Raw genomic sequence first — 24,919 nt, forward strand, 5'->3', positions numbered from 1 at the left:
CAGTTGACACTCTACTATTAAAATCACCAACTAAGCATATACATTTATTTTCAATTGCTATGTTTGATATTTCTCTTTCAAGTGCATCAAAAATTTCAACAGAGGAAAAGCGAGAATTTGAGGGTGGTATGTAAACAGTTCCTATTATCAAATCATCTATGTTACCCATTTTTTACTTGCAATTTTAATCCACAGTACACTGTCACATTCGTTTATAACAACAGTAGCATATTTAGCTAGAGTATCTCGAATATATACTATAATGCCACCAGATTTCCGTATTGCTAATTTTGACCTATGTTTACTAAATACTGTAAAATTAGGAATATCGATAATATCCGCTTCATCAGTTTTTGCTTCTGTTAAACAAACAATATCATACTGGTTGATAAATTCGATAAATTCTACAATTTGAAGTTTAAATAAGAGCCCACAGACATTCAAACTAACAATTTTTAATTCTGAATTACTTATTATTGCTGGAGAGGTGAGAGAGTCGTTATATCTATATATATGTATATATATATATATATGTTTACACATCCGGTGTTTTGCTCTCTATGGTAATCCTAGTCTTCGTGTTCGCAACGCGTAATTCTGGGTTGCTGGCGGAGGGCAGCGTTACGTTCAGGCGTAGAGTTGATCTGTATTTGGAAGAGGGTGCCGATTCCATGGGGATGGCAGGCGCATAATGGTTACGGTTTGGTACCAGTCTGTCATCGGGCAGTGGGTCTGATCGATAGACTCTAACGTTATCGACAAAAAGCTTATCCGCAACCATCACCGCTTTTCTGTTTTGTCGCTTTGCTTGTTTATAGTGCGGATAGAGTAGTTTCCTTCGGTCGTTTATAGCCTTTGGATATTGTTCATTGACCCCAAATGGTTTTCCTACTAGCGTGGCGGGGGCCTCTCTTCTTACTCTCTCGCGTTCTTTAAATAACACAAATTTTGCTATAATTGGGCGGTGTTTATTTGGAATTTTCCTTCCAAGTCTGTGTACTCTGTGGAACTGGATTCCCTCCTCGATTCCCATTACAGTGTGGATAAATTCTTTCAAAACTGCCTCTATATCTTCTTCTTGAGCTTCTGGGATTCCGTCAAAGATAAGGTTATCCCGCACTGTGCGCATTTGGAGATCCAGGTGTCGTTCATTCAGGTCAAATAAATTGTTTTTCACCGTCTGGAGCTCAGATATTACAGTCTTGTTCTCTTCGACTATGACCTCTGATCTTTTCCTGATCTGGACCACCTGGAGGTCCATACGGGTTGAACTGATTGATTTGACCGTTTCCTTGATAATTTGAACTTGCCTTTGGTGTTGAGTATTGCATAATGGCGGGATTGCACACACTTGCATTGATTTGAGCATTTTGAGGATCCATACTGTGGATTCTTGGTATTGAAGCTTGATTAGTACTCAAACAAATTTTCTGTTCACTCTCACCACTGATGTTTACATTCCTATTCTTTCGTTTCTTCGTCTTCTTCATCGCGGTTCCAGGCTCCATTCCCGAACATCTTCGTTCCAATGGATATAAGACACAAAATCCCTATATTTCACTGAGTTAAAACGATTAAATAACAGAAAAAGTTAAAAAAATACTCGGAGCCTTTTTTAAGACTACCGCTTTATCTCACGCATGCGCAAACATATCGTATACTTACATAAATTATTTAAAGTCATGTTTTAATTGTCTTCATATTTCATGACTATATTAATTTTATTATAATCATTTTCATATCAAAATGTTCAAATTATATCATAAAAAGCTTTTAGGGGACATCTTTGTTAATGGTTGTAATTATTATTTCTCGAGGAGAACTGAACATATACATGTACATGCATGAGCTTTATTAGTAAAGCTTTATTAGTAATGTACACCTTCCCCCTCTCTCGATTTACATACAATTCTCAATTTAACAAGACAGTATGAACTATTTCTCAAAAAAATATTCATGAAGCATACAGTATGCCCTTTTATTGAAGAATGTGACAAGTTCAAACAATCAATTAAATTATCTTTAATTTTATAAATTATAATATTTTAACTAGTGCGCTCTAGATCTCTGATTATGCCCTCCATGCGATTTTTATACAGACTGTATATATCAGTATGCGGTATCAACACTTTCTTAGACTTTCTTTCGCTCTTTAAAAAAATTATTTGCTAAGCCATCGGTACACAATAAATCTGATGCAGTGGGATTTTCAGTGGCTAAAATATGCGTCTTTCTTTGTTAATAGTAGTAAATATAGAATCGGCCTAATTGGTTTGTACGCTGCCGGTAGCAGCGAGATCAATTTAAATAACTGCTAATACATGTTATACATGGCCAGTCAGTAAAGAAAAAATAAAATAAAACTGGAAATTTCTGTTTCCATAAATGCCGTCTTGTTTGTTGCATGTTCAACCACATGTAAGAGTTCTACTTTCCTTTTGAGAATCGGGTCAATTATTAGTACATTCTTTACGCCGTACAACAAATTAGAAAATAATTTTGTACGAAGACTATAATTTGTTTTTCATTCCATGTTCTCCTTGTCCGGGGCCTTTGTATAAACGAACAATACAGCTGGTTGGGCGCTTATTGACTTGATTTTACTTGGATGTACATGTAGCACAGAAAGGGGGTCTGAAATGCTGTTAACGACGAAAGGCTAATTCTTTAATGCTATATTTTATACATCATACATGTTATAATTGCTTATTTCATATTTTTATATACATGTACATAAAATTATTTTAGAGAATCAATGAATGATACAAAATTCAGAACATGAATTTTATTCATGAATGCGATAAACAACGTCATGTTACCAACATTCAAAATTCATAAATTTAAAGATTTTTGTTTCGGAGTCAGTGATGTCGAGTTTCCTTGTTTCTGAATTATGTTCAGATAATTCTTAAATTATTACAAACGTTGCTTTCACTATACCAACTAATTCTTTTAAATTTATATTTACATTTTGCAGAATTTTTTAATTATAAGAGGAAGTCAAATGTTCCGTATCAATATCTCGTGTCCGTTTCACGGGCCCCAAACCATTATAAACAGAAAACACCCCTCCCCGGGTTATTCTTTTTACATTTACCTCAAGAAATGTGCTTAAAATGAAATAAATTACTGAACTTAGATAGGTAGGTTATGCAGATTAAAATAATTATTAAATCTGTACAATGTTCATGCATTGAAACACTTCATTTCTTTTTTTTTCTTTTAATACGGCACTGTCCTATTTTGCTAAAAAAATTTTACATCAATTTTATTCGTCAAAATTAAAATTACAGGATAATTCTTTTTTCCATTAACTGGTGAAGATTGTTTCTGCTCAAAGTAGCAGGTACAGTGTAGGTAGTTTGTTTATTGTGTACACCGGTAGCCGCAGACGAAGAACAATAGGTGATTAGTGCCCATTGTTACGCTGACCACTACAATTTGCATGGAATATACAAGTTGTAGCCGGTCCCCGTTCTACCCCGGGACCAAGAGAGTTACACAGCACAGCCAAATCACAGGTTGATCATCGATTTCTGATCAATGAAAACTGATCAATTTGATCATCCAAGATTGAAATCGATCAATTTGATAATTAACTTTATTAACATAATAATAGATTACACTAGGTCTCATATGATTATCTTATTGAATTCTCATGTCATAAAATTAAATTTAAAAAAATAATGAAATTTTAAATCATAATGAATGAAAATGTTTTGTGTCATGAAATTTAATAAATCATCGACATCAAAATTTTATATTTAAACACTTGTGTACCTCTGCACTTATACCGACACTAGGGATTCTGACCACTAAATTTTAATCAGCCCCCATCTGCCGATTGCACATGTGGTGTGTGTACCTTGTACATGTGCATGCAGAAGAGTTATATTCTGGGACATTCTACAAACACTTGCATTACGTTCAAAAATAAATAAATAGAAAATAAATAAATAAATAAATAATAAATAAAGAGAAACCTGTGCCTTCAGATTGAATATAATTATTCGCCCCTGTTTTTATCTCTAACTTAATTGATTTTTTTAAAAAAAAGTATAAACTTTCTCATTTTCGAGAAAATTATTTTAAAAAATTTACAATAAGAAACCAGAAAACTAAACACGTAAATATGAAAAAAACCAAAAAAATAAAAGCTCTATGAAAGGCGATTTTTAAAAAGCGAATGCTGTGACAGTCCTCTCTTGACCAGTTGACCGAGTGAAAACGGTGCAAATCAAAATTTTCTAACCTGTAAGAAACATGTTTTATCCAGATATATTTCTTATTATTGAAAAATAAACATCACTGACCTCCCTACCCTTTCTTGGAGTCGAAAGAGGGCGGTGATGAAGTTAACTTTTTTAAAGATCGTCTTAATATGTTCTTTTTATTTACAGAAAATTTTATAAATTATATCTTCAGTAAAAATATACAATAATTAACCCATTCATCTAGCTTACAGATAAATCATACTATTTTCTCATATATTTGTAGAAAACATTTGCCTAATATACGCTGAAGATTTCATTTAATTATTTCAGAATTTTCACAACAGTATCATAGTAATGAATTAAAAACAGTGTTTAATTTTTGTCATTAGCAGAATATTTAAATGTCATGATTATTTAAATAGAAGAAAGTAATAATTGAAAGTTTTATAGCCCTTAATTCTATTTTAGCTTTAAAAAAAGTGGCCATGGTAATTATCAGTAAATCTCAGCAACGACAGCACATCAACAGTATTTATCAGTATTTATCAGACTCATCAGTAAAGACGACAGTAATTATTAGTATTTATCAGCAACAACTAAAATTATCAGCAACAACAGTAATAATAACAGTAAATATCAGTAATTATCAGCAAGAACAGCACCGTATCAGTAATTATCAAACATTATCAGTAAAATTTGGGATTCTCAGCACTTTTTTCGTCCAGTTGTGTAGTTTTCCTCTTTTAAATCTGTCCAGTTCAGTGGCCAGATATAATTACTAAATGTAGTATGGTGACGTATGCAGAGACTTGCCAAAGTTTTTGAGTCCCGGGCAACATGAAAGATAACTCCGAAAAGGAACTTTGATACCAAGATTTTGAAAATATTTTTTTCTACATCAGTGCATTTAATGTTATTTCAATTTTTTTATGTAATATAAATCATTAATGTTTCTTCTCTTCAAAAGGAGTCTTTATTGATTTTTCTCGAGATGTATTTGAGGAAAATAATTTTTATGTACACTGTACTTTTTATAAATAAAATAAATTTCTGTTAAAATATGTTGATCGATAAAATTAAGATTTTATGGTTATTCTGTGAGCTTAAAAATATACGAAAGGGTAAGAGACAAAATTTGTTGTGCTAGGTATGTAAACGCCTTGGAATAAAAAATTCTTGAAACTTGTGAAATAATTATTTTAAAAAATCAGTATAAATTACATTTTAATCCCTGGACAGTTTTTAAAGGTTGAAATGCTTGTTAAAAGTAATGCCCAGTAATATGAGAACATAATCTGTGGGTGTGTGGAGGACCCTTTAAGAGTTTCTCAATGGTAGTTTTTACACAGTAAAACTCCAGTCATCCTCACAATAGATACGAGGCCAAGACTTGAATTTCATTCAAGCACTTAAAATGACTAATGCTACTTGAACTCAAAAATCGTATCATTTTGTGACTTCCGTTCCCTTTCGCAGGACAAAGAAAGAAATTATCAAGCCCAATGTATTTTCATGATATTTCAATTTCTTTTAGTGTTCATTGTCTTAAGAATGCTTCACATTTATTACATGTACTGTACATTACTAAGATTTAGGACATACCAATATAAATAAAAGCTAATTTCCTTTCACATCTAAAATGATTTCTTATAGTTGTCATTATTAAAAAAAATAACCCTCGTTAGTGTAGCTGCGTCTATTCTACAGCGTAAATATAGAATGATAATAACTATTCCTTCGCCAAGTGCATTAGAAGGGAAAGTCGCGGGTTAACCAACTCCTTGATGTCATTGATTTGAGTTCAGGTGACTGTATATACTGCTTATTTCAGTATTTTTAATTCTAGAAGCTACATCATAATCAGATTGTTCACTTGTATGAGGTGAGATGTGACTATAAGCCGAATTTATATTGTCTTCATTGTTGACTATCTTCCGTCTCAGATGATCATAATTTTCTTCGGTATTCCCAGAAAATTGACGTTCTAGTTTTGCAGTTTTGCTTGCTGTATCGTAATCATTCTCTCTGTTTGCCACTTCGGTCCCGGCAAATGTTACTCGAAGGTGATCATAAGTATTGTCTTTAGATTGAAGGGCTAAATCCACATTTGGAGCATTTGGTATTTTTGTGCATTTTTCCTGAGACTCAAGAGTAAAGTAGTCGTGACCTTCTGTAGCATTTATACTAGATTCTGGATGCTTACCCCTTTCCTCATAATTTCTGGTTTTTGTTGTTTTAGCTGACTGTTTCTGTGTTCTTTTTCTAATGCAAAATTAAATGGGAGTTAAGCATATTTCTTTATAGAACATTAATTTTCTGAAAACGAAATTACAATGCAAGGTACACAAGGGGGGGGGGGGGGGCATACATGTAAGTATGTACCTTATGCAGAAGACACTTTAGATAAGTTTCTTTTTACACACTCAAATATTATTTGAATTACCACAGCTTCATCAAATCTAAAATAATTTTTTTCCGAATCTTTTGTTTTTATTAAATAGTGATTTAATACTTATTTAACATGTTAAAGACTTTTATAGATAGGTATATACTCATGATAATGATACATTAATTATTGGCTTCTTAACTGTCATTGCTAATATTCTTTCGACTAAACCTATATCTAAGGCAAATCTTGTCTCTCAGTAGAGTAATAATCCTGTTAGATTATACTAAAGGACAGTTTCAAAATAAGTAACCTAATAACAAAATAGGTATACACCTTTTTGACAAAACGAAGCGAAATAAAGTTGAAACGTTCAATGTATCTTTTTAACGATCAACCCCCAAAATTAATGAATAAATAAATAAATATATTGAACTTTGTCTTCCATTATCAAGCCTGCATGTAATTCATTTTTTTTCTCTTAAAGATGCATTTTCATATATCTCATGAAAATATGTTCAGTCTTTTATTTATTTTTTCTTTGAGTACACGAATATAATGAAAATCTTCCGAGAAGAAACAAGCAAAACGTACTGTAAACGGTGAAAACAATCAATTATATTGGTATATAATTTATCAAACTTCATAAAAAAAGAAAGCTACTGAATACTTTACACTTCCTGACGAACAAAGACAAGTATAAACTAGAAAGTCTGCTATTGCAAGCAATAGCTCATGTCGTCCTGAACTAGACAAGACTTTCATTTTTTTCATCACTAAAACAATACCCATTATAGCTAAGCTTAGAAAACCATCAACTTGTATCAGTCCTTTCAGTACTTTCAGTACTTTGATTTAAAAATCAAAGTTAAAGAATTTTCACTTTCCCCCTATTTCTATGGAAACTATTGACAATTTCCAATTTTTAAATACAATGAGCACAATTACAGATGCTTATCATTACATCAATTAAATTTCATGAAGATTGTTCAAGGGACCAGAGAGAACACACGCGGACAAAATTCGTCGCTTTTTTCAGGTTTCCATGGCAACGGCAGCCATTTTGAAACTGAATAACCACACAACACAACTACAACCAGTGATCCTCCTTTGAGGAAAGTTTCAGGAATATTGTTCCAGCCATCTCCGAGAAACAGCTTGTGCAACAAAAACATGCGTATAATCGCAATATGTCGTCCCCGACTTCGTTCGGGACGACATAATAAAAAAAAACAAACAAACAAACACAATCAAACCTTACCGCAATATCAGGAAAATTGCACTACATCCTCCAATAAGACACGTTACTACGACAACTACAGGGATGACTATTTTGAAAACATTGCTCTCTTCTGAAAAAAAATGTATATGTATATCTTTTTAAACATGGAATCAGTTGTAAGTAAACAAAGCTGTATGATGAGCAGCATACAGAGAATTACTTTTTGATTTGTCTTGATCATTTGGTGAAGAAGCTTTGTTCTCTCCTTTAGGTTTACAGTTTCGAATTCTTGAATGTTGAGATGCCGAATGAAGGTCATCTTCAGTGCCATGGATTCCAGGATTATCATTCTTTAAAAGTAAATATAATTTGAGTGTAAGTAAGAGTAAACTAAGAGGCTCAGAGAGAGAAAGAGACAGAAAGAGAGAGAGAGAGAGAGAGCAAAACAAAATGAGATAGTGTAAAATACAGTAATTCTCAGATACTGCTGTCTCTACATGAGTGAAAAAAATTCTCGAATGGGACGTAAAACAACATACAATAAATCGATCAATCAATCAAATACTACTTACTTACTGTAACATTTTTGTTCAAATAAGGGGTTAAGTATAACATTAATCAAAAAGAAACATTTCGAAATTCCCGAAATCTTCATAATTGGACAACGTTTCGTTGTAAGATTCAACAATAATTTCTTAACAAAGTTGTTTCATTTGAAAAAAAAAAGAAATATAAATAATCTTATTTTTTCATGATTGTAATGCAATTACATATAATCTTTTCACCCCGTGTATTATTAAGCTACAGGATTTAAAGGAGTTTAACAGAGCACTTTTTATGAAAGTCTATTCAAGCTAAAGTGCAAAGATGGTATTATTTTAACAACAATAAATAACTTTCTGAATAACTTTTTATCCATAAAGGAGAAGGTTTTGAAGCTTTGACGGGATTTCGAAATGTTTATACATGTATATTTAACAAGATGTTCAATTTGGTGAGAGAAACTATGGTGGGTATTGTATATGATTGAACCAAAAAAGAGCTTTGACATTCCACTTTTTGTTTAATTGTTCTCATTAGCTATTGAATTTGTCATATACAATTGATAACACAAAAGTATTTGCATTCCAGTATCTAGGATGTGTCCTGATTCAGAATAATGAATTGGATGTTTTACATACCTCCATGCAATATACTCTTTCCGTCAATTGTTTAGAACATAATGCATGGTCGCAGTCATTTGGATCTTTGCATTTCATGCACTGATGATAATATTTCTCCTCCTCTTTTTCTATTTTATTTCCTATGACAACATATACAGCCTTCAATTACGTACAAATTAACGCATACATAGAATGTGTATTATTTGCTTATTTCTTTTTAAGGAAACAAGGAGTTTATTGTAATGATAATTCAAAAACGAAATCGTGACTTGCCAAAGCCAGGTGAATGTTAACATACAAAATACTTATTTTAAATATATTCATTTACAGCACTTATTACATCTAGTACATGCATTTAGTTCGTCACCATACCCTTAAATGCTTCAAACATGTTCATTAGTGGATATTTATTTGGATTTTTTTTTGTTATATCCCGATAATGACAAGAAGCAGAGGGGGGTGTGAACCTCAATTTTCAATGCCTACATTATATCTAAATTTGCAAAGAAAGTGTGTGTGTGGGAGGGGGAGTCTAAGCCAAAAAGTCATCCAAACGCATTTTCGTGTGTGTTTGTTAGGGGGGATGGTTAATGTATATGACACTTCTGATTGTTTAAGACAGGTCCATAACTCCTTACAGGGGGTCGAAGGTTATTTCTTAATTGTTTCTACTGTATAAAATTCATAATTGAAAATCTGAGGGGGTCCAGACCTCTCCAACCCCAACACACTGCAGAAAAGGCTTTTAAAAATATCAAAATTCAAATTAATCAGGATTGTTGAGAGTTTTTACTTTAGTATCCCCTGTTAATTTAACAAACAGTCTCACGAACAGACATGAAATTAATTTGTACACATTTCATCAGCCTTTCTTTATATTTTTTTGGTGGGAAGAATTGGGGAAAAGATTTATTTGTTAAGCAACGATTTAACTTGCCACCCGTATTGCGCCCCCTTTCGTCTTAATAGGCATTACCATAATGCAACCTTGCACAATTTACAAATTACGAAAGTGCAATTTACATATCACAAGTTGACAATTCGCAAGTCTACGAATAACATGAGGGAATCGGCAACACTTGCATTTGCGTTTAACACTTGTCAAATTACGTTGGATTGTTACAATAAACAAATTGTGAGAAAACGATTGACAAATTATGAAATTCAGATTTACAGTTTACAAATACAGGTTAACATGTGTATATTTTAAGAATTACAGAGTTGGACTTTTGAACCCGTTGGCTTTCCATAGGTTGTTCCAAAATTATTGAGACATAGTGTATATTCTTTTCTTCCTTATATCTACAAACGTCTTTCAGGGAAAATTTGCAAATACATTTGACTAACACTTAGAATAAAAAAAAATGAAAGAAGTATTTATAAAAAAGAAAAATTATGATATATTGATGGGTCAGTGGTAGGGTACCTGGCACAGTCACGGAATCAGATATTAAAATATGCAACATCAACGTAAACGTTAAAAGTCCCGATGAATCCATAGTAGGAGCGAAAATATACAAATTGTGTATGTATTTTTATCAATTTAAATTTTAATTCATTTTTTGCAAGTTTGTTAAAGCTTCAAACAGAAATATGGAGATAATTAAAAGAATTATACGGAAGATAGTAATTTTATTTCAAGGCGATGCAATCAGCAATTATACAAAAATCTTGTGTAGTGCTATGTAGAACCTTGCCCAGACTAAATGTCCTCCTAAAACAATAACAATGCGATAAAATGTGTCTAAGGGTTAATTTGTTTTATTGTTATATATTTTGTTCTTACAACTCATTCATAGTAAACAGTCGCCCGCGTGGCACAGTGTTTAGAGCGTCCGCTCTAGAGTCGCGGAGTAAGGAGTTGATCCTTTCTTAAGGGTTCAAATTCCACTATGATACGTAGAGATCGTTCCTTCGAATGAGACAGAATAAACCGCGCGAGGTCCCGTGTCGCGGTAGGTGCTGGGAAGAAAAAGATCCCTCACTGCTCAATGGCCGTATGTGCCGAGTATTTGACAAAATTTGCAACTCTTCACTGTCTCCATAACAGTGAACATTTCTCTTGAGATACGTTTAACAATATACAAAAAAAAAGCCACAAAATCTCTGGACGACCATCACTTATTAAAGACTAAATAGCGTAGAGTAAAAGTAAATGTATTAATAATTTCTGAAAAAGCTTCGTTTTACCAGAAAAGAAAACATAAAATACAGATTTTATTGTGAGATTATGCGAATACGAAGGATTAACCGTATTTTGTGACTGATAACGTATTTGTGATATACATGTATATATCCCTCATGTGAATGAAAATGCATTTTCAAAAGGAGCATCTAACATGTTTAAATTACGGTGTTCTTATCGACAACAACAAAAATTGATATACTATCATACCACGATCAATCCCACTGTATAATTCGGCAGCCACTCCAAGCCAAGATGGTTGAGTAAATATACTATTGATTGAGATACAGGTTCTGTTGATATCGTTCAAGAATACATTGGAAAATAAGTATGATGACGAATTTGCAGATTTACAGTATTTCATTGCGGCTGACCAGGGTTCAAACTCCCGATTTTCTGGAACATCTTAAATGGAATTAAAGCGAAAATGTGAACATTTATTTCTATATATATACTAGACTACATTATATAATTTGAGGTTGCATACTATGTCTGTATATACCATGCAATGGGGGTACTTATTTATCATTCCATTCATTTGAAATACACAAAAGCGATAGAATCAAAAAAGCTAATCATTACAATACATAGTTGTATTCAAATCTGTTTCATGAATTTTACATGTACAAAATATTTCAACTAAAGAAAATGAAACTTGGAAAGTGTTTTAATAAAGATAATAATTTGTAAATAAATAAAATATGAGACATTGTTTATATTATTTTAATGAAAAATTCCATTAGCTAAAATTCATATCAAATTGAACGTTGATTCAGCTTACATGAAATAACATACCACAACTTTTGCATAAAGGTTGGTATCTTCGATTACAATCACTTTCAAAGTAAAATTTCGGAAATTCTGTGCAGTGGATACCAATACAAAATGATTCATTTTGATTATTTTCCATATCTAAAAAATAATGTATTATTACATTTTTACCCGTGAAATACTGTAATTTATTCATTGAATAAAAATGATATCCTGTCACAGTGTGAAAGGATATCAAAATGATATCCTGTCACAGTGTGACGAATATCAGAAGTGCGGGAAAACTCTCGATTTCCTTTCCCATTGCCGTAAAAAATCTTCTTTGACCATATATAAGATAGATGGAAATAAATAAACTATTCTGACAGCGAATAAAACTGTCAAAATTACCAAAAATATGTTTCCAAATTCATGTTTACAGTGTTTTCACCTCACTTAGCTATGACGTCTCAACCGCTTAACTATGACGTCACGAGCCTATGACTGTATTACAAAAAGACAGAGGCAAAGGAAAAATCAAAGAATTTATAAAAAAATGTAATAAACAGAAAATTCAATGTTTTGTAGTTGAATATGGAATTTATTTCACTCGTGAGACAGGATTTTTGATATTTTCACTCGTGCTTCGCACTCGTGAAAATATCAAAAATCCTGTCCCACTCGTGAAATAAATTCCATATTCAACTACAAAACATTGAATATCCGCTATTTATATGAAATTTCTATAAGCTGTTCAGCGATGTATGGTATATTATATTTATATATAATTCGTTTGTTATGATTAAACGATGACAACAGTAAGTGTTGACAATTGATTACATTATCTAAAATCATATTTTCCTTCATAATTTTATTAATAATTTAATAGAAATCTTAAATGTAAGATGTTGGAGGGGAATGGAATTTGGTGATAACGAACAGTATTTAATCTCAATAGTCCATTTCTGAAACAATACAAACAGGAAACAGAGCAACTAGGAACCTCTAGAAGCATTAGATGTGGGGTCAGAAGCCATAGAGGAGTTAGCATCCCTTGCCGACCTGTCATAATCGCTGCGTGCTTCTTGTCAGGATCGGACAAACATTAAATTCTGAAAATGCATTTTGAAAACAATGGCCTAACATTTAGTATGACAAAATGTAGTCAACCTTGATTTTATTGATTGTACCTACTCACAAGGTCATTGTGCCGAGCATAGGACTTTAAAAATGTTGACTTCAAACTAAAATGTTGATAATCTTGTTTCATAAATTTATTTGTTAATAGCTTGACTCGTTTTAGAAATAAAATCAAGTAGGAGACATAAATTCTACTGAGGTCATAAAGGTACATGTATATTGCTACACAACGAGGACATTTGACAATAGAATTGAAGTCATTACGTTTATCATACAGTTTTGTTGTTAAATTACCATTAATGTCTTATGGTAGTAAAATATCGAAATATGTTTGTTTACGTCATCTTCTTGTTACACAAACTTGGTAATCATTATCAAACAATAGCTGGGATAAGCACTAACTCGCAATATATCATATCTAAGTTGAAATTATTCATTGTTTGGCCTTATCCCACGGCAGCTATAATTTACATGATTGTATGTAATATTGTATATTTATGTGTTTTCGTTCATTTTCGTCGTTTATCTGGTCATTAAATGACATTTTCACTCAACTCAAGTTCTAATGCCTTCTCTAGTGTTTCAAACAACAAGAACAAGCTATGGAAAGGCTTTTCATATTCTGAAATTTACTTTTAATATTCGAAAAGTTGTGGATATAAATGCATATTGCTACACAACGAGGAAATTTGACAATAGAATTGAAGTCATCACGTTTATCATACAGTTTTGTTGTTAAATTACCATTAATGTCTTATTGCAGTAAAATATCGAAATATGAAACAGAGGAGACAGACCCTATTTAATATTTATTTCAAGTTTACGACAATATATGAAGTGGACACATATATGAATTTCATGTAAATGTTTAGGAACATAGGCTTCATATATGTATGAAAGTACATGTACAAATATATTTACTGATAAAAAATGCAAAATATTCACATGAAAATTCCGATGTATTCATGGAAGACTTGGTCTTGAAAAATACATAGATATTGTCAATAAGTAACTCAAGAACATTCTTCATACAAATATCAACTTCGAGGTAAATGTGAATCCTTGGAATATTTTATAACAAAATAATTTTGCAAATAACCAAAGACAAAGAAAGTCATTTAACATGTTCCTTGTATTATAAAAGAAGCAGTGTCTATAATGTCAAAAAAGCTGAAATTTAATTCATCGTGGTAAATTGTATAACTTAGCTAGTTAAAAATAAATAATGTGCATGTATTAAAAGAGTTCTATTACCAGCTGACTGAAATACTGAATAAGCCCTTTGTCCACCACATTCGTCAAAATAATGGTCATCAGCTCCGATATTACATGTAACATTACATGTCTCTGATGGTTGTTCTTCATTCAAATTCAGAGGATTTTGTAAACATTTGCATTCGGATCCCTAGGTAAATATTCCAATTGCGTAAATGTCAAAATAACAATTATTAAATTCGTTTTATCCCTTTAACGGCCAGAGATTTTGCAATTTTTCTACATAAATACCTAAAAAAGTTCAAATAGAATTTTAGACATTTTTTAGTCACTTTTACATAGAGTAACCCATATATTTTCTGAAAGGTAAGATCCTAAAGTATTTGATTATGCAGAGTAATTTGACGTCACGGTTGCCATGGCAACGTTTGAGACCCATAATTGCCAAAATATGTGCTTTTCTCTTTTTATTCTTCCCTGAAATACAAACAATTTTACAAATAATGTTTCCAAACCAGAGGATATGGTGTTACTATTAAAACAAAGCATGCATTCAATTAGTTTTTAGTTTTGCTGGTCAATTTTATTTAATAGAAAGAGTTTATACAATTACACAATGTCAATACCTCATCCGTTCGACTTCGGCTTTACAACTGTCTGATTGTCGTCAGCAATTTTTTAATCGCTCTCCCTCCTACAGTTTTTTTTACTGACTTCAATAAAATTTGGTACACATGTAGAGCGTACAAAGATGCACATTTTTTTTTTAATTTTGTATTTTCTTTTTTTCAAGGAACAGTGTATGTTGCCATGGTTACAAAAATAGCAATTTTGAGAAGGGGCTTCCTAACAAATCATAGGTATTATATATTTATTACTTTCAGTAGAGTGTTATCAATGGATAAAATTACCTGCCTAGTTCCAGCGATCTGCATATAAGAATTCACAATACCCTGTTATGTACTCGAAAATACAATATCATCAGTATATATCATTAAGTTTTATATGACGGCCATGGGGAGAGTATGACAAAGATCTATGCACACTAACTCTCGATTCCACCCTACATTTTACATAAACACCTATTCAATAAAAATGACATTATGCCATTACTTTTTTTAATAACAAACATGAATTATAAGTGAATGAATTATAATATTAATACCAGTGTCAAATTTTTAATTGCTCTTAATTTCAACTCTTTGTATAAGGATGAAGGGGGTGGGGTGGGGTTATAAGATATATATCCACTGTAATTAAGTTTAAACATCACCAGATTTAATTAAAATTATTTTTCAAATTTTCATTTCTCATGGATATGGCTATTTTTTTTTCAGTTTTCACTTCACTTCACTAATGTAATTTTTTTTTTATCTGTACACATACCCCCAGCTGTTTGTCTACGTTTACGACGAACAACGTAGTACCTGGGTTAGTATTAAACGTAGCGAAACAAAAACTTACAGCTGATTTTAATCTGATTGATCAATATAGTTATATGTACCTGGGAATATGTAATTGAAATCGGTAGCGTATGCATAAAGCAAAATTTAAAATTTTTACATCGGGATTAAAATAAAATGACTTACAGTATTAATACGAGTTTACATGAATTTGGAACTTTTTACTGGTCTCACTTTTATGCATGCATGAATTTGAATTTAAATTTAGTTCATTCTACGTTTCCCTATGAAGGTTTTACCAAGTACTGCACATGTCTTCCATTACATGGTTTATCATCACCTATGATCCCCTTCCCAAATCAATTATCAATGCAAATGCAAAATGAACACGAACTAGCTGTGCCATGCAGCATTTACAATAAATATTCCAACCAGGGCAAGTAACTGTTTGATCCCCTTTAAATCCATTACCCAGAGTAATCCTTTATCTCTATTTACTAAGAGACGTGAAGCAGTATGTGTCTGTGTGGAAGGGGGAAGGGGTTACCGATGAGTAAAAAAGAAAACGAAACTTAGGGATGGAATGTAAACAAAAATGGAGGTGGCAAATGGAGCAGCCTTTGAAGAATGTCCTTACTAAAGAAACTCTAAAATGATTATTCTCGTGTGTCAACCTTCTTAAGAAAAACTGAGTGCATCACTTTGAGTCCAGTTTGAGTCACAATCTTGATCTTTGCAGGTATATGTATCTGTTTAATTGCTTAATCTACTGATGAGCCCGCATAGGGCGACAGCGCAATTTTGATTAATGTTTGAGTTTTTCATTTTTTGGCTTTCGTTTCATTGTTATAGATCTTCAATATTTTTAGGTGGTAATATCAGGGCAGGCTTATGCAAAGCAAAATCACCAAACTTTTTTTTTCAGGGACCTAAGGTAAAATACATGCACTGGAAACAAAATGTTTAGATTACAAACACTTCGCATTTTCTAGTGCAAACTTGGTGTCTTTCTAATCACGGCCAAAATCCTCTTTCAATCTGGAGGCTACAGGCGGACTCTGGACCGTGGCTTGTGTTGATTATCGATGTATTCAGGCATTCATAAAGACCGCGTATATAATAGTTCATAGGTGACATATATTAGACTTGCGTGCAAACGTCTTTTCTTGGACTTGGCACTTGTATAAATATATTCATAATACATGTAGATATGAACCTGCGGTGTAAAAAGAATGGTTATTTGGTGGGGGGGGGGGGTCCTTCTCATCATGGTTTACACAGACAAACAAGTTTCTTGCAATTCACGGACAGTATCTCTGTCTGTGTCTGACAAAACACGATTTTTCTTCCATGTTTTTTATTCAAAGTCTCAATAGAAAAAACGGAATCTGAATCGCTACACAAAATTACATATCATAGGCGTCGGAACCGGAGGGTGGGGGGCTAGGGCCTCTTTTTTTGCAAACATAGCCATAATATAAACAATGAACATTTGATCGTAGGTTTAGACAGAAATTGTACTGAGAGAAGTTCGATATTGACCCTCCCCCTCCCTCCCGAAATAGGATCTTCATGAAGGACGAAGGACACTTTTTTTCGCTTTTCAAGTTTTTGGTAACTTGAATATTTTTTTCTCCTTTACTTTCCCCCTTCCTCTTTCTATATGCTACCGACGCCAATGCATATACTTCCATTGTATGTCCCACTTCGCTACCCGATCTTACATGTAATTCCCAATCATTTTACGATAAATGGACGAATTGATTACATAAATCATGAAAAAAATAACTGTCTCAAAAAGCAAAAACATAATTATAATTTTCTTAAAGACATATCATTGAACTTGAGGAAAAAAATTGTCCACAACTCTTGCATCGATTACTTTTTAAAAACAATTTTAATATTCCATTGTTCCGTAGTATAGACACAAATGTATGACTTATGAAGTCTCACATATCCAAAATTAAGTTAAAATTTCGGTGAAAATATCGTAACGAAGTTAAGGTTACGGAAATTAATTCTCCAACTTTTATAATATAAGTTAAAACTCTCTGCAATAGTTAAAATCAAAGCTTGTTTTAGGATATAAAACAGAAGTATGAAGAATTTCGCTCCCCAAAGAATGAAAAAAAATTATATGTCATGCAAAATCCTTCCTGAATTACCATTTCGGAAGTAAATGTTTTTCTCCAATTCAATCTGTTATATCTAAAAAGGCATTGTCTTAAAAATAAATAGCTGACTCGCAACTAGTATAAATGACATAAGTTTTTTGGTAAATTTCAGTACTTTTTGAAACCTGCAATTAATCTGTCCGTGAAATTTAGACCAAACTCAGTAATGAAGTTAATTGATTTTTAGCGATATGCTATGATTACTTATGAAAGAAGATCCATGCATTTCTTTTTCGAGAATAGGTTTGATTTTATTCTTTTTATTCAAGATAAAAAAAAATTATTTAACATTCATCGCAATCTGTTAGGAACGCTTTTACGGCTGAGAATCCCGTCTTGAAATTTGTAAATAAATGAAGCGATATTAAGATTTGCATGGAATACGTTTTCAACATTAGGCCTTCATGATGTTCATATCTAACCTTTAACTACATATATATCGGTAAATATTAAAAAAAAAAACATGCGTGTATGTTATATCTTAGAGCTGAATTCGATCTTAAAATTTATAGGATATAAGATAGTGCTTTTTTTGTTTTACTCGAAAAAGTTCCAATATTCAACAGTAAATATTTCTGTAACGGATGCTCGTACCTTTCAATGTCCAAAGAGAAAATGTAGGGAAAATTTCCCGCTTTTAGGATATGGCATTCATTTTTTTTATCGTGTGCTGAAAGTGAGATACAGCCTACAAAGATAGCGCAAAATCACTCATTTATGCGTAATTTTACAAACTTCCCGCAGTTATATTCAATGTTCAATTCAAGTTTACAATAATTTCTTAACATCGCAGAGTAAAACTTATAATAGAAAAATTGTTGTGTTTCTTCTCTAGTTTCAGAAAATATCAAATGTTTTGTTGTATCCCAATTATTTACAAAACGCCAACAGTTAAATAATTGTGTTGCTGAAAATGCGTCAAAACGCGCACTTGGCCGTTAAGGGGTTAAAGCTCTTAATCTATTACGGAAATCTACGATAGCCTTAAAACAAACTAACATAGATTATAAAAAAATGAATTTATGTGATTGTAAAATTCAAAGAACCTCTAATAAATATAGTAGAAATATATAAGAAAAATACTTAAGAAACAAATAAAAGGTATATCTTCAAACATGTCCTTCTAAATGTTAATATAAAATGAGCCGTTCCAAGCAAAAACCCCTCTTATGTAATCTGACACAATTTTACGTCACAATAGAAAAAGCGACGTCAATGTTTTGCAACAAAAACTGCAATAAAAATATATCGCGCACTGACTGCGTTCCAAGTATATGCTTTGTTTTACGTCACAGAATTTTCTCCGTTGTGCTTTCTGCATATTTTCTTTCATGACTTTGTCTATTTCATAACATCTGACCATGATTGTTGTCAAACTACATGTGCATTACACATTAAAACGACTTAAGAGTGTCCTGATTAATTAAATACATATAATTTGTCAACACTTCGACGATTATTCTGTTCCATGTTAAATATAAGTTTTTAGTTAAAGTAAATAAAACATGGAACTGTTGTTTAAAATTCAGATTTATGACCCTTTCTTATTTAACAACGACAAAAAATAATTACATGCAATGATGATATTGAGTGCATGTGAAAATATTTTTAAAAAGGAAGGGAGAGTAGTTTGAAATGTGTTCTTTTAATCCGAAGTCTTGGCGAAAATTGATTGGACTTGATCACATATCAAGAAAACTGCACAGGAATTAACACTAATCAAAACTAAATGACAGAATTGTTAAACCACACCAATATCAGATTTAAATTCGGGGTATTTTTTCATTTATTGCAGACCCAGATCCTCTTGGAAAAAAGTGACAGTTAGTTCAGCTAACAAAGCTACATTAATTGAAAAGACGTATATCCGATATTCTCCTTTTTTGAAATGTGTTGTAAAGATCGATAACTTGTTAATACTGTTGTAACCAACCCCCCCCCCCCCACCACCACCACAACCACCGCCAAAAAAATTATAAGAATATATGTAATAAAGCATATATAGAAATAAATACATACATGTATCTTTTTACAAATTTTTGGAAGTTCTGAAAAGTACCGTATTTGACATGCACACCTACATTATTTATCTAATTGCTTGTCAAGTTATTCTACCCCCCCCCCCCCCCCCCCCGGGCATCATTGCATGCTGATGTTAACAGTGAAAATTTACACTCAGAAAAAATGCGGAGAGGGGCCCCCATGCAACCCCCCGGATTTTTTTTAATGTGCATTATTGTAAGCAGTTCACAATATTTGTTCACCTGAGTGTAAATCGAGTGCAAATAAAAAAAAATCATTTCCAAAATATTTTAATCAGTTTGGATTTTCCCGATCTACTTTTCGTCTAACGTAGCAAGAAGTAAATGTTCGTAATTTTCACCAGGAAGATCACATGCAAATGAACATAACCTGATTTTATTTCACACAATCCTAGATCTTGGAAAATCAGAGAGCTAGGAGTATTTATCATATTATAAACACTTTTGTCGAATGATTTGAAAAACGATCTGACATGTTTTTCAACGCATGTTCATGGGAAAATATTTAAGCGTTATCATTTTCAGTGGACCTGTACCAAGACAACTCTTTGACATTGTAGATGCAAATGTGGAAAAATTAAAATGAGAAATAATAGTGTTTATTTTATCAATATATTGATATTCCATTAGAAGACAATAACATGATGGAATTCGTTGTATAAATATGCAATTTTTAATTTGCTGTTCATACAATTATCCTTAAACAATGTTTGCAATGATACATCATTTCAGTTTAAAGTGCTTACTGAAAGATACAAACAAGTCATTAAATGAATGTTGACAAAACAAAGTATACATAATTATGTTTGTCTGAAAAGCTCCTTAATTTTTTGCATGTCATTTAAATTGACATATATCTCATTTCTTTCCATGTTTTTGAGCGGTCACCCATTCAATGGTTAAACAGGCTCGCCATTGCTTAAAAACTTGCCTGAAATAGAGAGAGAGACTCTACCGCATCACTAGAAAAGCTAGCTCAATAGTGAGGCAGTATAAGTTCCCTATATACTGTCCGCTACAGATGTCAAACACAAAAGTCGGATATTTCTTGTATAAAAAAGGTTTCTAGATAACTTCGGAAATATCTTGTATAAACAAAGGTTCTAGATGAATTGTGAAACTTCAATGTTTAAAGTTAAATTGATTGATGTTTGTATGTTGTTATACGTCCATCTCGAGAATTTTTAACTCATATGGAGACGCCACCACTTGCCGGTGGAGAGCTGCAAAAAATGTCCTCCTACCAGCACTTAGGGCCTTTGAGCAGTAAGGGATCTTTTTCGTGCCAGCACTAACTGCAACACAGGACCGAGGTTTATACAGACTCATCCGAAGGACCGGTCTCCATGTAAATTTAACAAGAAGACTATAACACAAAAGTAACCTACACAACTCCTCCCTCCTCTTTCAGAACACGTGGACTCCTTGTAAGTTAATAAGGATGATCAGATGTTCGAATATTTGAAGATAATGAAGTGACAGAGAATAGCCAGCATTCCTCCCCCTTCTGCACACAATGGAACTTCTTTTTATGCGTGTAAAAATTTGGGTAGACTGGGATATAATATATTTTACTAATATATGAGAAGCATTTTATTCGAAAGACAGTCCAATGTGCAGATTTCGCACGTAAAACATGTTCTCTTTTCTGTATAATTTCTTTGTGTTTTTTTTTTCTATGAAGACGGTAATCAAATATTGTACATTTTGTGTCGATGACTTTAAAAGCTGCTTTGAATAGGCCCCTGACTTACATGTTTTTCTTAGTCTCCAAAATATTTTTTTTTTTGCTTTTGACTAACTGGTACATTTTCAGAGGACCTTCATGATATATTATAAGTGTTGACCTGTGAAACTTTCCTCATAACAACCTGTTGTTTGAAAAAAACTGTGACATGTGTGATTTTTTTAAACTTCATACGGATCGTGAGAAAGTATGTCTATCTTTCACTTTGATAGATCTATGCGTAAAGCACAAGAGGATCAACTCTCATAATTTTGTTGTTAGATATAGATTGGGCTGTATGTTTGGCAATCTTCTATATAATAATTACATGTACGGGATTGTACTGTAGAAAACACAAGACGACAGACCACCTTTAAGCAATCGCTTAATGGTAGCTTAATGGTGACTTAATGGTGGCTTAAAGAAGTTAATTCCTTTAAGCCACCATTAAGTCACCATTAAGGTGCAACTTACAGGTGCTTAATGTCCAAACTTCATTAAGCTACCATTAAGCCACCATTAAGCTGAGCTTAATGGTGACTTTAATGGTCAAATCTCATTTAACTTTTAAGCATCTTATATAGAATCTTTGAAGTATTTTTTAGTTGTTTTAAAATCATTTACGCAAAATTTATACTGACTCATAATTTTTTCCCGATCGTAATTTCTACGTTTTTTTTGACAACATGCATAAACTTGAAAACACTGAGAACAACGTTAGCTAACAGCCACGGGGGCTTGCTTCCAGTGTCTAATTATTATTATTTTTTTAAATCATCTACAGTGATAATAAAATAAAACATCCTTTATCAGTGCCATATATTATTTAAAACAAAAATAATAAATCATTATTACATGCGGTGTTTTTATTTTTAGTGTATATATGATTTTTAAAAATAAATAATTATTACACACCGGGAGCAAGTCCTTGTGCAATATCTAGAATTTTCAATACCCAAAATCCATTTGTTCTTAAATTATCTTTATCTATGAACACAAAATACATTACTTTTTTTGTAAAAATGGTGTATATATTTCATATGTTAAAAGAAACATTCCACTACAGAATTCACGGGAATATAACTTTAAGTCAGATAATCTCGCTGTTTTTTTTTTTTTTTTTTTTTTTTTTTGGGGGGGGGGGGTACTGGTATACAAATGTTTAGTTTTCAAAGATTGAAGAAACAAAGAAACATTCCACTACAGAATTCACGGGAATATAACTTTAAGTCAGATAATCTCGCTGTTTTTTTTTTTGGGGGGGGGGGGGGTTACTGGTATACAAATGTTTAGTTTTCAAAGATTGACTTTTACCTGGGACCTATATAGGTCACTGCTTTTACATCATGAATAATTTTAATTAATACGTTATTTTTTTAATTTTTTTTTACATACAGCGGTAAGCATGCTAAGTATTTGTCAAAATCTAGATGGTCTTTTATTTCTTTTTTTTTAAATGCAGCGGTAATTATAAGTATCTGTCAAAATCAAGTCGGTCTTGGATGATTGTTACTTCAAAATCAATTTTCAGAAGAACAGCCGATCAGACTAAACATGACATCCGACGAGATTTATACACATTGAGAAACGGATAAGATTAACAGATTATCAGTGTACAGTACACCGACTGGTCAGACAATAGACCTTAATTAGGTGTCCCCCGTCCCCGGTTAACTAACAGGGAACTATACACACACAACGTACACTTAGAACTAGATTTTGATGATCAATTATTTTTACAAAATTTAAATTTAACGCAAGCAATTAACAAATTAAAAATTATGATTCATCGTAAAAAGTCAATTATTTTGATACCCATTATGATACAGAAAGAATTGAAACTGAATATGATATTCTAAAAAAAGTTTTTGTAAACGTAATTAACCAGGTAACTCAAGATTACGCGAGGATTGACACTAAATTGTTGACACAGAAACCGTTTATAACTGCAGTACATGTATATATATTTAAAAAAACAGGAAAATTTGTTTTTCGTCTTTCTTTTTCGATGATATATTTTTGCGTTTTATCTGTAATGAATTTATTTTCAATCATGATTTAAATGCTTACATGTATAAATTTTTCGAATAACACAGCGAAGAAATCCATCACATCACATCAATCTAAAATCCGAACTCAATGTTGATATATTAATGTGATAAAAGCCTTTCAAAAAGATCCACAAATAATATTGTTTTTATATTGATGAATTTATTAATTCAAGATTGTTTGAAACGTTCAACAAAATACTACTAATTACTTTTCCTTGTCCAAAAAAATTTTGAAAAAAAATAAAGTTAAATATTCAATATTTTTCTCTACATGCAAGAGCGGCGATAGCCTAATGGATATGGCGTTCGCCTTGAAAACAGAAAGTCATGGGATCGCGCCCCTGCAGCGGCGATTTTTTTTTTTTTTTTTTGGAATTTTGAATTTCGTTCTTTTTACAATATTTTTAACAAATCAAGATATCTGCGAACTCTTCATTTATAATATTGATAACAAATCACTCCAAAAATAATTTTTCACCCATAAAAACAATATCATCGACGGTGTAATGTGAATTAATGGTGGCTAAATGGTGGCTTAATGGTAGCTTAATGGAGTTTGGACATTAAGCACCTGTAAGTCTACCTTAATGGTGGCTTAATGGTGCTTAATGGTGGTCTAAAAGTAACCATTAAGGACCTGTAAGCCACCATTAAGTAACCATTAAGCCACCATTAAGCTACCATTAAGTTAGAAATTTGGCTTAAAATGGTTATTTAATGGAAGCTTACTGGTGGCTTAAAGGTGCTTAATGGTGGCTTAATGGTGGTTTAAAGGCAGCCTTTAAGCCACCATTAAGCACCTATAAGCTACCATTAAGTCAAGCTTAATGGGAGCATTTCATCTTGTGAAATATACAATTTTTTTAAAAGCTGAATCAAATGCCTTGCTCATTTTCTCAGTTTTTCAGGTCATGATTTTATTAGTTAATTCATAATTTGAAATCTGAAAAGTATAACTTAACTATTCATAAATTACACATTTAACATGTATATATCTAGTCTAAATTGCCTTTATACTAGATACAGTGTACATGATATATTTATTGTTTCATTGCCCCCCATCCCCTTTCCTTCTAATATTTTTTAACAAATGAGGACATAATTAAGCAAAGAAATGCATATGTAGTTGAGCGTTTAAATTTACATTGATATACCATACTTTACAAAATCCTTATGTCGTGTTCATTAATAAAAGCGCAAGCCCCTGCCCCCTTAATGCTGTCTCTTGGTCAGTGTTTTGAAGGCAAA

The 24,919-nt window shown here is 32.1% G+C and overlaps 2 protein-coding genes across 2 annotated transcripts; both read right to left on the bottom strand.

Annotated features, from left to right (window-relative positions):
• Positions 1–535: 535 nt before the first annotated feature.
• On the bottom strand, positions 536–1,261 carry LOC134245151 (uncharacterized). The gene has a single exon (XM_062727410.1). It carries the CDS (start codon positions 1,259–1,261, stop codon positions 536–538), a length of 726 nt encoding a protein of 241 aa, XP_062583394.1.
• Positions 1,262–5,704: 4,443 nt separating this feature from the next.
• On the bottom strand, positions 5,705–12,061 carry LOC134245150 (uncharacterized). The gene is made up of 6 exons (XM_062727409.1): positions 11,966–12,061; positions 11,381–11,575; positions 9,004–9,125; positions 8,043–8,172; positions 7,862–7,952; positions 5,705–6,476 (listed from the first exon to the last, which is right to left on the bottom strand). Exons 2-6 carry the CDS (start codon positions 11,532–11,534, stop codon positions 6,002–6,004), a joined length of 972 nt encoding a protein of 323 aa, XP_062583393.1. The 5' UTR covers positions 11,535–11,575; positions 11,966–12,061; the 3' UTR covers positions 5,705–6,001.
• Between the last annotated feature and the right edge of the window lie 12,858 nt (positions 12,062–24,919).

Source organism: Saccostrea cucullata, unplaced genomic scaffold, assembly GCF_032062105.1.
Source record: "Saccostrea cucullata isolate Sc308-1 unplaced genomic scaffold, CSIRO_AGI_Scuc_v1 ctg2254, whole genome shotgun sequence".
Lineage (NCBI taxonomy): Eukaryota > Metazoa > Mollusca > Bivalvia > Ostreida > Ostreidae > Saccostrea > Saccostrea cuccullata.